Source organism: Myotis brandtii, unplaced genomic scaffold, assembly GCF_000412655.1.
Source record: "Myotis brandtii unplaced genomic scaffold, ASM41265v1 scaffold331, whole genome shotgun sequence".
NCBI lineage: Eukaryota > Metazoa > Chordata > Mammalia > Chiroptera > Vespertilionidae > Myotis > Myotis brandtii.
The window spans coordinates 556934-571187 of record NW_005362753.1 but is presented as its reverse complement, the minus strand read 5'-3'; the positions used below and the strand labels follow the sequence as shown (position 1 = coordinate 571187).

At 41.8% G+C, this 14254-nt stretch overlaps 1 protein-coding gene across 6 annotated transcripts in view; it reads right to left on the bottom strand.

The window, feature by feature from the left end:
• Window positions 1-14254, bottom strand: part of DICER1 (dicer 1, ribonuclease type III) — a 46008-nt gene that overhangs the window by 28903 nt on the left and 2851 nt on the right. For 4 of the 6 annotated variants that reach the window (XM_014543654.1, XM_005871158.2, XM_014543655.1 and 1 more), the window contains 7 exons: window positions 12343-12531; window positions 11582-11744; window positions 10551-10681; window positions 9065-9199; window positions 8510-8670; window positions 6539-6707; window positions 4814-5286 (listed from right to left, as the gene is read on the bottom strand). In XM_014543654.1, the coding sequence (XP_014399140.1) occupies window positions 4814-5286; window positions 6539-6707; window positions 8510-8670; window positions 9065-9199; window positions 10551-10681; window positions 11582-11744; window positions 12343-12486 (1376 nt within the window). In that variant the 5' untranslated portion in view covers window positions 12487-12531. Of the gene's footprint in view, window positions 1-4813; window positions 5287-6538; window positions 6708-8509; window positions 8671-9064; window positions 9200-10550; window positions 10682-11581; window positions 11745-12342; window positions 12532-14254 lie in introns of those variants that run through there. The other 2 variants (XM_014543657.1, XM_014543658.1) reach the window with 2 other exon arrangements.

Sequence of the window (14254 nt, the reverse complement as noted above, 5' to 3'; positions counted from 1 at the left end):
CTGAGACGGAGGCCCTGGGAGTGGGTTATTTCTCCTAATGACACGCGCATCGACGCTGCAGAGAACAGAAGACACAGTGTGCACATTAATAAACAAAATCTCTTGTGAGAAATCACTTAAAGGCTCTATGCCTAGGCTGGAAAAGTTAGAGAGAGAACACATATTTCTCTCTCAGGTAAGTTGAAGGGATGCCAAACCACATGCCCAAGTCGAAGCTGTGGGTTTCGGAGAAGCGACACAGGTCTGCTACTGCAGAGCGGACCAGCCAGACAAGCTGCCTGGAGACTTCACGGGACCGAGGGCTGGGAGACACCATCTCCCTTGTCCTCTGGCCTCTTTCAGTGAGTCTATGCACGTCGTCCCACCAGCAAGCCGCGTGGTAAACTACGCTGCCCTCCAGTGCTCAGAGCTTCTCAAACTATCTACAGCAAACTGGTTATTGTTTTTATTTCAAATCCATCAGAGACCAATGTTTTTGTAAAATTCTATGAAAATTAACTATTAACAAAATGAATCTTAAAAATCATTACTGTTGTATTATATTTGACAGATATACTTACTGTCCAAACAAAGAGTTTCTGGATGCTTCCACCTCTGCACCTACCTCACCACAGTGGGCACTGGCTGTGCAAATGCCACACTGTGTGCAAATGCACGCTGCCTACCCAATTACACTGGAAGCAGCGTGGCCCAAAACAAGAACGACGCATGCTAGATTCTGAAAACCAGTAAATGTGCTTCTGATTTGACTAAACATGCTAATTCACAGAGAGCCAAAAGGGGGAAAATTCATAGATACAAACACATCATCTGAAATGTCTGCCAGGTACTGAAATATGTTATCAACAATCCTATATAATAAAAGGATATTATGCAAATACTATATAATAAAAGGGCCGGACGCTATGATGCGTACTGACCACCAGGGGGTAGACGCTCAATGCAGGAGCTGCCCCCTGGTGGTCAGTGCACTCCCACAGGGGGAGCGCCGCTCAGCCAAAAGCCAGCTCATGGCTGGCCAGCACAGCGGTAGCAGCCTTTCTCACCTCCGTGGCAGCATAAAGATGTCCAACTGACAGCTTAGGCCCATTCCTCATAGGGAGCCATTAGTCGGACATCCCCCGAGGGGTCCCGGACTGCAAGAGGGCACAGGCTGGCTGACAGACCCGCCCCCCACCCCTGAGTGCACAGATTTTCCTGCACTGGGCCTCTAGTACCTTTAATAATATCTTTGCTCTTTATATTTTCTTATCAAAGTGAGAAAATCAAATGTAACTCCTGTATGATCTTAGCAAAAAAACAATCACTGATAGTTGTAACACATTGACACTGTATTCCTACTGTGTGTCAGGTGAGAAAACAGTCATTTTTACATACAATATCCAATAGGAGAGAGAGCTATTACTACTATTTTACAGATGAAGAGGCTGAGGCATTAGGTAACTTTCACAAAATATACCTCTGTAGAGTGGGTAGAAATAAAAGGAGCCAGAGCTCCCTGGAGGAATGACTGTTCTGCAGGGAAAGGACAAGAGCTGGGCATCGAGTAGCATCAGACCATAAGGCTGTGCTCAAACACAAGAGGAGGCGGCACATCAAAGGAACACAGGAGCCAGCACCAAAGGTGTGGACCATGTGAGCAACAAAATGAATAACCTAGTATTAGGTTACAACCCAAAGTAGAAAATAAACAAACATGAATCCATACTGATCCAATAAATACAAACAGGCAGACAGGATAACAGACCTGTTTTCCTTACAGAGAATTCTAACAACTTACATAGAGAAGCCCCTTTCCAGGAATGGAGCTTAACCCCGCCCCCCCGGGATAAACCAGACTTGGTGACTTGCTTCCAAAGGATAAAGGAAGAAAAGGGCCAAAGAACCACGATCGCGGAGAAGCCAGCAAACACCAGTGAGCCAGGTGAGCCAGTCTAGCATCACCTGTGATGCTTCGTGCTGATGCCACGAACCCTAATACAATGGGAAGGGCACTTCATCTCTGGGGTGTTCTTCCACACCCTAAAGCCCCAGGCTAACACTGAGAAAAATGTTCGACAAATTCAAAGTGAGAGGCATTTTACAAAATGCCCGACCGGACTGACTCCAAGACTGCCAAGGTCATCCAAACAAGGGCAGACTGAGAAACTGTGAGAGACCTGAGATTAGGGAGACATACACGTAAATGCATGAAGAAGAGATATAATAGGAAAACTGGTGACATTCAAATCAAGTCTGGAGTTTAGTTCATAGTAACACACCAATGTTAGCTTCTGGGATGTGACAAATGTACCATTCTATATAATCCTATCCTATGCTATAGAATCCTACCTAATAAGAGAGGAATATGCTCATTCTCGATTACACCATAACATCAGGACCCACCTACAAGTGGTGGAGAGCTACCAGAGGGCGGGGCAGTGAGCCAAGAGCAGCGGAGAGCTACCAGCGGCGGAGGGCCAGCTGAGGCAAGCGGCAGAGAGCTACTCGCGCACGCGGGGCTACTAGTGAGAACATAAGATGTTAATAGCACAGGCGGGGAAAAGCTGGGGGCGGGGGGGCCTACAGGGGAACTCTGCACATCTTTGCAACTCTTCTGTAAACAAAAGGTTATTAGGGAAATGGGGGGGTGTGAGCCCTGGATTGTCCCATGTCACACAGTATTAGGAAGTTACACAGGGAAGAGAGCACTGGGCTTGGGGAAGGGAAGCCATTCTCTGCACTTCCTACCAGCGTTATTTTGGGAGAGTCACCGAGTGCGTCTCCGTTTCCTCATCTATAATAGAGTAAAATTCTCTGCCTTCCGCCTCATGAAGTGCTGTGAAGTTGAAAAATACATATGTACAAAGATAAATTATAAGCCCTAAAGCCCTATATGTAAGGCAAAAGGAAAGCTATAAACCTAAGACTGTGTGTACACCTCCTCTGTACACAGAAGTGGCTGTGACTTATTTTTCAATGAGGAGAGGAGAAAACTGCCCGTGGATTACAATAGCTCACCCTCCGTGAAGCTGTTCACTGAAGAAGGGCTTTTCCTCCCATTAAGTTGATGGAAGGAAAGAATCTGGACTTCAGGAAGTTTTTCTAAGCTTATTAAAAAACTGGAACAAGACCTCTATTGTATATTCAATTAGCTGCCCATAAAGTCAACCCTCAAATCGCTCTTGATTCATCATCCAACACTAAATTCCAGCCACATTTTATGAGAGTTGATCGCAATTAATCTGATCCTCAAAGTCAATAGGAAGCAATGACTGGTTTTCGATAAACCTTTTCAGGCTAATGCTCTTGCAATGAAACCTGGCCCATCTCCACATTTAAAAACACATGCAGAGGTGGCGGCAAGGAAGAAAATAGCCCCATTTCTTCCCTCCAAGCCCCAGAAAATTTAATTCTTAAACCGTCCTGGAAGGGGGGCGGGGAGTATGTCTATAACCAGGCCAGAACGGTGCCAATAGTAAACCCTCCTGACCGGTGAAATGCCTTTCTCCCATGCCGATCCCAACAGCCGTCCTGGCTGCTCCTGGCAGCCTTCCCACCGCAGAGCCAAGCGCGGGTTAGTGTTTGTGACGCCCAGGGGCACCGTGACTGCAGAGGGAACTGGAAGCCAGGAGCGGATGTCAGGCTGCGTGCACTGTCTCTGTCACTGACGAGCAATTTAACGCAGAGGAAACCACTTTTCCTCCCGAGGCCTCTGCTCTTTCATACAAAAGTAAGTGGCTGGATTAGGTAGTCAGTGAAGTCCCTTCCCAACCTTAAACTCCCGGCTTCAGTGTAATTCACTCCCTGACGCTGCTTTACTGTGTGTTCATCACAGGGATCAGGCCCAATGACCATGAAAATTACCAGACTGCAAACCACCAGACGGCGGCCCCAGGGCCCAATTTCTCGTTACTCAACTAAGTTTTCAAAAATCCCAAACCAGTCAGAAGCAGTTCAGAAAGAAAAACCCCGAAATTACCTCAGGAAACAAAGCTTAATTTCTCCTCAGAGATCACTACTTGCAGGAAAGGCTCTTAGGGATCCACTGGGCCAATTAATGGATGTCCTAGAAAGCAGGTTGTCTGAAGCACAAAAGAAGAACCTGGCCCTTACAAATAAAGCATCGGCCCACAAACCGAGAACCAGCCCTTAGGGGGCCGTCGGACACACCGGAACCCCAGCTGCTCCCGAGGAAGGGCAGGGGCGGGACCCACTGTCTCCTTTGCCAATATTCTCCAAATGTTTCCCTGACACCTTATTCTCTCCTGACTCAGGAAACTTAATATATAGTCTACGAACTAACTCACGTCGCGAATCCAGTTGTTCAAAACTTTTTCCACTGCAAACTTGAATTAACACTTAAGGGGTAAAAAAGCTAACATAAAAAATCAGCCACACCACCACCCAGAGATGACGTTTACCCAAAGATTACCTTCGGGACAAAGCCTGCTGTGGAATGCTTAACATTAACACACGCCCAACACAGCAGCACAGAACAGTAAGTATCTGAACTGGCCCTAACAACTGAAGACAAAACAAGAAAGGCTTCACTTTAACGTAATTGCTCTCTACTTGCTCTCCACTTCAGGCGGGTTAGAGGTTAGCATCCTTGCAGAGCAAACCTCAGGGCTGCGAAATGGGGCCTTTTGGGAGAGCTGCTGGGCACACATGCCCGCTGCCAACCCTGCCTGGCACTGCCGTGAGCAGCCGCGGCGATGGTGCGGGGGACATTCCATCACCCCTGCAGCTCTGACGCCACCCCGGCAGAGCCTCACAGAACAACACGCTGCCTGGCTCCGCTCTGGGGAAAAGGCTAACTGTAGAGATCTACCTGTTTAAGACAACTGCTGTGTATCTTCTTTCCACAAAAATAATTCCACATAAAATATTGGTGAATGGAGAAGGGAAATTTGTCTCTGGCTTCTCCTTTTCTTCAATTTCTTCATCCTCATCATCATCCTCAGAGTCACTCCAAGACACATAGTTATCCTGGTTCCTGTTATTGTACCACTCCACGCTCTCAAACTGCTGTCGCTCATACGGTTTGTACTTGCGGAGGATCTCCAGCAGTTTGATCACTTTAGGAGTTACAAATCTCAGGTCCAGTGAGGCAGGTGAGAAGTGCTCTTCACACAGGGCATGGATTTTCCGCAGGAAAGTGTCTGTGAACAGCAGGAATTTCCTGTGCAGCTCCTCTTGCTCATGTTTGATGTGTTTCTGCAGTTCTCTCACCATCATTCCAGCTACTTTATCTGCACACCAGGGCCCCAGAACTACCAACACCGCTCGACAGTCCGCCAGTATCTACAGAACAAAAAGCGCCAAATGTTACACAATAATCACGTAGCAGTGCCCTATGAGGTTTAACTGGGGTTTACGTTATCTTCAATCTGCCCCTTCAAAATAAATGTACCCCACATATTCATGTGAACACTGAGGTTAATGCCCTAAGGTTGGGAACAGGGGCCTGTGGTCTTTCCAAGCTCTACTTTTTCATACACACACACACACACACACACACACACACACACACACATCCAGAACCATCATTTTGTTTTTCCCAGCAAAAATAATCAAATAATAGATATTAAAAGATACAATTGTATAAAGATAATGAAACTTTATTTTTAGATCTCTGATTAGTTAGAAGGACAACTGAGTCATTTACTTTCAGGTAACTATACAAGGAATTCCATAGTGGAGTCATCTTATTTTAGGTATCAAAGAGCAAGACAATTTTCCTTTAACTTTATATGCAGAGAACCACACCTTACAATCCTAGCTCAGAGCAGACTGCCAATCCACAGCGAGTGACTGAGGAACCTTCTGCAGGCGAGTAAAAGACAGACTGGGGGGAACATGGACTTAGTGACAATTCAAGGGCTAAGGAGAGTCTGGGCATTGCTGCTTCAGAAAACATCAGCAAGGGAGAAATTAAGATGCAGATGCAGCAGTCAGCACTCATGAACGGGTGCAAAGTCCTAGAACAATGGTTCTCACGTTTTAAAGCAACAGGGTAACTGGACGGCCTGTCAATCTCAGCCAGCTGGACCCACCCCCGGTTTTAGATTCAGCAGGTCCAGGGTGAGCCCATAATTCACATGTCTAACAAGTTCCAGGGGGTGCCGATGATGCTGGTCTGGGGTCCATACTTGAGAACCACTATCCTAAGGGATCTCTTCTCAAAGCTGAATCCCGTTCAGAGATGACAAGCTCATATCCAGTTACACACAAGGAAACAGCAAAAGAATTTGTTTAGGCAAAGGGTTTGAGCAGGTACTAACTCATCTGACCAAGAAATAAGAAAACTGGACTCATTCCTTTTATTCAAATAGCCATGACATGAACATCCTAAGTCATCTCTCATATGGGGGAGGTCTATACTCTAGTAAACTCAACCCAATATATGTTTGATACATGTCCAAAGAGGTAAGGTTCAGGCCTTAAATTAAAAAGTATAGAAACTACCCTCATCAGAAGCATATTTTCATTTCAATACTAAACACAAACAGAAGCCTTTTATTATATGTCCTATACTTACTTTGCATATGCTTACCTGTTTAGAAATTAAAGTAGAATCTCTTTCTTTTGAATGTGCAGATATATTACAGTCATTGACAAAATTAAGTGCTTCCTCTAATTCCATCAGCAGTCTCTCATAAAGCCCACTTCTGTCCATAAATGGTCCACAGTCCACCACAATCTCGTATGGCTGAGAAGTGTATCTTTAACATCAGGAACAAAAGTGGTCAATACTACAGTAAATGCACTACTGCATTACGATCCACTACATATCTAAACCAAGCAAGAAACCTCCTATGTTCAGCTTGCACACCTACTTGGAACAACAGGCAGGCTCACCAGCTCCCTGAAGTGGTGCTCACTTGTGTCCATGCTATGTGTTTGCCTGTCAGGGCTCAAGGAATGACTGCAGAAAGCTGACAGTCAAAGAATTTTGAGAATTCATTTTTATGCCAGGTTTTTAATTTTGTTTTTTAGGTTTAGACTTTCATCTTTTGCCCCCTCAGGAATAATGTTGGTCAAAGTACTCAAGAAACTCAACATGATACTTTTCAGAAGCAGAAATCAGGGATGGGGGTTAGATGGTAGGGGGAGATGTTATTAAATTGATCCATTTCCATACTAGTTGAAGGTATAGCATTTGCAAATGTCAACTTTACTTTTTATGTGTTTTTATAAAATCTGCTATAGGGAAAGCTTCCCCCAACTTTCAGTCAATTACAGTATCTTTCATTGGATCTTTCATAAAATGTGACAACCAGAGTAGCACATAATATTCTAAAAGCACATACAATAATTAAGGGAAAAGTACAGTAAAGACATATTTAAATACTAGTTTTCATTATTCTCAACCAGAATCTATACCTAACCAAAGAGCCACATTTAGAGAACTAGGTAATACCAAATCCAACAGATTACCTATCATCATCATCCTAGAAAGTTTTACTTAAATGTTATAATACCTCTACTTTTCTTGCAGGAAGTAAAAAATAACATGTCCTAAAGGTTATGAGATCTGTATTTCATATGGCATTTGGATACCTAAGTTCTATAACCTAAAACATTATCTTTTTTTCTCATTCTACAAAGAGAATTTTCCAAAATTCTACTAAACGCCAGGCACACTGCAAGGTGTTTTCTAGGTGTCTACGTAATTAATCATCGAAGAATCCCCTGAAACGACTGCCAATGCCATTTTACAGATGCAGGAACAGTAAATGACTGGCAGTCACACAGCTTACAATTAGTGGAGCCAGTATTCATAGCCCATGTCTGATTTAAATCCATAACCTGAGAATAATGAAACCTGTAGTATTTAAATATGTCTTTACTTGTTAAAAGACTGTATCTGATAAGAATATAAAGGTATTTTAATATGTATTAAATTTGTTTCATTTATTTAAAAACCTTATTTATACAGGCTCCCTTCCACAAACTTAAATCAAAATTTGTGTGTGTGTGTGTGTGTGTGTGTGTGTGTGTGTGTGTTTCAATGAAACTCAAAATAGCAACCCCCTCAAAGAGACGAGCCTAGAAATCATAAACATCTTTCTCAGAAATTCATATCCATTTTCAAAACTACAGGGTGTTTCCAATTATTTTAAAGCATATTGTAAAATACTGAATTCTCTAAGTAATGTTCTTTCAAACCATCACATGTGACATTTAGATCAGAAGAACAAAGCACACACATTGATGGAAAGGAACACAAATTTACTATCATGTCCCCAGTCCTTGTCAGTATCAGCAAATATGAAGGGCCAAGGCTGATGCAATATTCTCTCCTAAGGCAGAAACACCTCCATCTGCCTCTCTCTGTGTAAACAGGGTTAAGCCCCTGCATTCGAAGGGACTGTCCTGGTAAAGAACTGCTGTCTCGCTCTTTCCTTTTAACAGCCACTGTGTGCTCTTGCGCAGGCACCTCCTGCGAGGCACGGGAAAGGCCTGCAGGCCCCGAGTTAGTTCTAGCTGGTCTGGCCACACCGAGTCCGTCGGAAGTGCATACCTGTCTAAGACCACCAAGTCGGTTGCAGTCTCAGCATTACTCTTAAGAATTTTCTCCAGTTTCTGAATCTTTTCTTCTAATTCCTCTGGATCACATTTCCCATTTAAAATGGAAGCAGTTAGTCCCAAAATACGAGGGCATGACGGACAACTTTCACAGAGCTAACATAATACAAGATACTAACAGTAAGAAATTCATTTTGCAAGGCCATAATAAAAAAGGCATCACCATATTAAAACATGTCCAAAAAGACTGACAAATACTAAAAATATTACTTGCAGAATTATGGTAGCATGCTTAAAAGTTCCACTTATCACAAAGGCAGATTTCTTATGCTTAAAATTTTATTACAGATTTAGTTTTATTATAGATTATTTATTATAGCTTATTATTATAGACTATAGATGTAAATGAACATTAATATTCATTCATTCATACACTGGAACCAAGTTCACAAAATTAGTAACTAATACTATTGCTTTGATATATAAAAACACTGCTTATACTCATTAATTTGACCTGAATTATTAAGACTGATAAAATATAAAAACTTACCTTCATAATTTCTCGATATGGGTGGTCTAGGATTGCAAGGTGACATTCATCAAACACCAAAAGGTTAATGTCTGACAGTGACAAGTAACCATTTTTCAAAACAATCAAGGCGACATAGCAAGTCATAATGAGAACCTAAAATAAAATTGACATCAGTATGAACAAATGTACCATTCACCTGACGGGACACACTTACACGAAAGGAGGTTATGGAGCCATTGTACTGTAAGTGAGAACTAAGAAATCCATTAGTCAAAATTAATACAAAAATTCTAAATGTATGGAAGCTCATACTTTAGAACCAAGAAGCAGAATTAGGAAAATATGAAACAGACTATGAAAAACAATTCTTGCTAACAGAGACCATGTTTTTATAACTCTCTTAAATCTATTTCAGGGTTTCAGGTTCCTACAGCCATATTTTGACTAATGAGACCTGTCAATTTCATCAAATCACAAAACAATTCACAGTTTTTTCTTTTTTCCCCCCCATTGAACTGACAAAGTTTTCCAGAAGATGACACAAACAAAATGTGTTTTTTCCATTTAATTTATCCTATTTTATTTTTTTCCATCACCATTTATACCCCATACCCTCTTCCACCTCTACCCACCCCCTCTCCCACAATCACCACACTGCTGCCGTGTCCATAAGCTCTTTCTCGTTTTTGCTCAACCCCTCCACACCCGCCTCCCCCTGCCCACCACCACCACCACCACCACCAGAGCTGTCTGCCTGCTCTCTATTTGAGTCTGTCTCTATTTTGCTTGTTAGTTCAGTTTGTTCATTAGATTCCACATATGAGTGAGATCATATGGTACTTGTTTTTCTGTGACTGGCTTATTTCACTTAGCATAACATCCTCTAAGTCCATCCATGCTGTTGCAAAGGGTAAAATTTTCTTCTTTTTTATGGCTATTAAATGTTCTTTTTATAGATTATCATTCTGTGGACATTTAAGTGCTTTTTAATGTGGACTTAACCCAAAAATGTGAGACATACTAGCAGACTGTATGCAGACTGTTAAAAGTTGGTTAGGAAGCAGTTCTTAACCACTTCAGATCCACCAACACGTTCAGCACACAGAAGACCCTCAACACATGCTGGCTGCATGGCAACGTTAAGTGAGAGGAAGTCTCGTCAAAGACCCAAAGAGCTCCACCAAGAAATGTCTCCAGTTTCAAGACATTTCACTCAAGAGCACATGTTCTGAAAGCATGTTATCGGCAAGTTGGAAAGAGTCGGAATGTGTGCTTCCCAAGCAAGTAAATCACACTGATATAAGAGCAACACAAATTAGCACTTTATTCGGCTTTGGGAAGAGACCCACAGAGAGAAGGGTGCACGGGCTAGTTTCTGGGCTGACAAAGCACAGGAGAGTAGGGTTTTCAAGTCCAACTCAGCCAGCCAAGGCCGCAGGGCATCTTATAACCAAGTCAAGGGCTTGCAGGGATTTACAGAGTGAAGTGTCGCTGCCAGGCTTACCTGGTGCTTAGTAAACTCCTGGTTCCATTTCTCTTTAGTCCAAGATGCAAGTACTTCTAGGTGTGCGTATTCCCCAACCTTGAGGTCTGAATGAGTCCTGACAGCCGACACTTGCTGAGCAACCTGGTTTGCTGGTTACAAACAGAAACTCCATGTAAATAGGACAAGTTGGCTCTAGTTGGTTCTCTGGGCTACAGTGATACAGACAGTTAAAGAACCACTACTTATTCTGTATTATACCGAACCATCTGCATTTTAGAGATTTCCAAGGTGCACTTATTAGACTCACCACCCTGACCGTCACTCACTTCAGAGACCCTGAATCACCTCCATGCTTTAGAGCGGATTTTCCCCAACCTAAAAATGTAGCTTTTAGGCTAGAATGAGAACTACTCCAGATCCACCCCTCCTGTTGTAGTCAATAAAATCAGATCGTTCCACCAAGAAACAACACAGACTAACACATATTCACACCAATAAGAACATCTCATGCTGAGAACATATTTAAAAAAGGAGAGGAATGACACGGTTGTATTAGTGCCCTAGCAGCTCAGGTTCACATTTTATACTTTTATTTTAATATATAATCCCAAACACATAAAACCCAGTATTTTTAACTATTAAGAAGCAACTATTTAACTTTCTTTCTACAACTGATAGAGCAAAATCATAAATCAAAAAGTTACCTATGTCATAATGAAGCACCTTTGGGCATGTTTTGTGAAGCTAAAACATCAAAACAAAATAACTAACACAACTTAGATCATGTTACAATAGTAATCCATTCAAAAGAAATGCAGAATCAGGATTAAATGCAATTACATCTAAAAGAAAAGCTAAAGTTTTACACCTATGGAATAAAACAGCTAATATTTAAGAGAAATACTACAAAGTTAAGAAATAAGCAGCTCTGCTATCAGAATTTCAACAAGTACATTACTTGTCAAACTCTCTACATTTTCAATAATTTAACCAATAACTTAATCTCATCCAATTTCCTCTATGCAATGTGAAAAGTACTTTTTTATTACCAGAGTTGACCAAGAACACAGTCCTTTTTCCATGTCTGCTGAAGTCTCCCCTGATCTGATAGGACAGCTCTTTAGTGAGTAGCACTGCAATGAACGTCTTCCCTGAGCCAGTGTTCAAACAGACTATGGTATTCCGATCCAGAGCTGCTTCAAGCAGTTCAACCTGGAAATACAGTGGGAAAAGATTACACACTTCTTATCTAAGTACAAAATTTAGAAAATGGGATTTTCTTTTAATTCAGGAAATTCCACTGTTTTCTAATATCTTCCTCCAATAAGTTTGCCAAAAAGCATACTTCCTGCATCTGTGTATATGAATAATAACCAGACGCATTAAAATGCCTGTTATACAGAGCTGTAATATAAGCATATGTTGAAATGCATTTACAATTTCCTTAAGATTTTTGCACGGACAGAATACTTCTCTAGGATTAGATGAATGACTAAATTTATTGTAATCGGGGTTCTGCCAGTTCATAGTTGTTCAATCTCAATTCCTACCTAGCTCATGAGGAGAGACACATCCAAATGGATGAGGTTTTCAGAGGGGAGAAAATAAGGAACTTCACAAATAAAACTATCAACCCAATTACTCAGCAGATGTTAGAAAAGGATTATTAAGAACAAAGTATCTGGAATGAGAAAATTAATCAGAAGAGGAAAGCTTGAACAGGTAAATGAGTTTTATTAAGTTGTGTCAACTAAATGCTAATTTATTCTATTTTAGTGAAATGCTCCAGTATTAGTGTTCTCATTAGTACCTGATATTTTCTTGGCGTATAAATGTTATCATGAATTGCTTCTTGTTGCCATGGCAGTCCAAAGAAAGGACCCATTGGTGAGGAAGCAGGGGTCATGAGCTGCAGGCCTGCCATGCTGAGGGGTTGCAAAGCAGGGCTTTTCATTCATCCAGTGTTTCTTTCATTGCATTTTTGTTCTAGCACAGCTTACTACAAAAGGGAAAAAGAATACCATTACACAACCATGCAGAGTTAAAAACAAAAGAAAGCACAGAAACAAGAGAAACATCAAAATATCACTCCTATGGGCCTTTTAAACGCTTATAACTGTTTTAGCTTTTTCTTGATCTAAGAGGATCGTTTTTAAAAGTCAAACATTCTATTCTCTCCAACCCACCGACCCTATCCCTAGTAACTTGTCTGAAAGAATTAGACAACTGTACACACGTGAAAGTACATAAACATTTATTGCTGCATTATTACTACAAAAAAGAAATAATTTTAAATGTATTAATAAAAATTTAGCTAAGCAAATTATGGTATGCCTATAATGAAATACTCTGAATCCATTAAGATAATACACATCTATATTTACTGACACAGAACCCTGTCCTTAATATGTATAACAACTCTTAAAATATATGTATATATAAAACATGTAAGTATGCACAGGAAAAATTCAAATGCCTGTCAACAGTTATTTCATCTAAAGACCAAAACACAGGTCTTTTTCTCAACTAGCAACCTAGCATAGATGACCAACTACTTAAATATGTACCTTTAAAATTATACATCTCCTACACATTTAAATATCAAAAAATAATACTAATAAAATGAAATTATACATATCCCCAATAAACTAAAACAAGGCACACCATTCTGTGAAATGATAGTCTGTCATGGTATCTAAGCACTCCTGTGGATTTCATGTCTTCTTTCCCAAAGATAAATCTGGTAAGTAAAACGATAAAATAAAAATGGAGTCTTTCTAAAATCCCTAACCTGCAGATAGAGGGTTAGGGTTTCCAATCTCTATGTGAAAGCCCAGCATCAGCTTGCCTAACTGTCAGCAGAATTTGCTTGCCCCGTAGAAGGGAGTTCTCTCCCTTGCGCTGCTTGGGAGTGTTCATTGTTATTACTCTATGAAACTGAAAGGAAGAATACAGCTTTTGTCCCTTGACAACAAGAACGCTGAATCTCCTGACATTAAATGGATAACCCTGGGACAGCACAGTGACCTCAGTTGTTGCATCTAATCCAGCAAGAAGTCTCAAATGTGGGCCTTCATATAGGCACAACACACATTCTGATTTCAGAGACTACTGCAGTGGCCAGAATTCACCATCCAACTAATACAAGCGCGATCCTCAGTAAGGGAACAGGGGCACGCGGCTGCAGGAGCCAAGGACCTCAGCAAGGCTCGCGCCATCTGTGGAGCAGACAGTACAACGGCTCTCATTACCCTGTGGAGGACGCAAGCAGAGAAGCCGGAGCACATCATGAAAAACTACCAAGTCATTCTTTTCCCAGATCAAAGGAACACTCTGCTCCTTCTCCACGGAACCAGAGCCCCAGCAGCCATTCCTTCCACCCCCACCAAGCGTTCACTTTTCTCCATTCCGCAGGCCCACGGGATGCACACCCTCAGGTTCGTCATTCAAGCTTTTTACTCAACACAGCTGCCGGGACGCCAACGTGAAACCCTATTTTACCTAATTTCCTGCGATCCACAGGTCAGTCTGCAAGCCAAGGCTGAGATCTGCAGGCACCTCCCAGCTGGCTACCTTCGTGGGCTCCCTCCACACGCCTCCTTCCTGACTGCAGGCTTCTTCCGGTCTAAGATTATGTATGCTTAAGCGACCCCTCACTTCTCACCCAACCCAAATCACAGACACAGCAGAAAGTATCAGGAAATCAGACTACATCCGGGTGG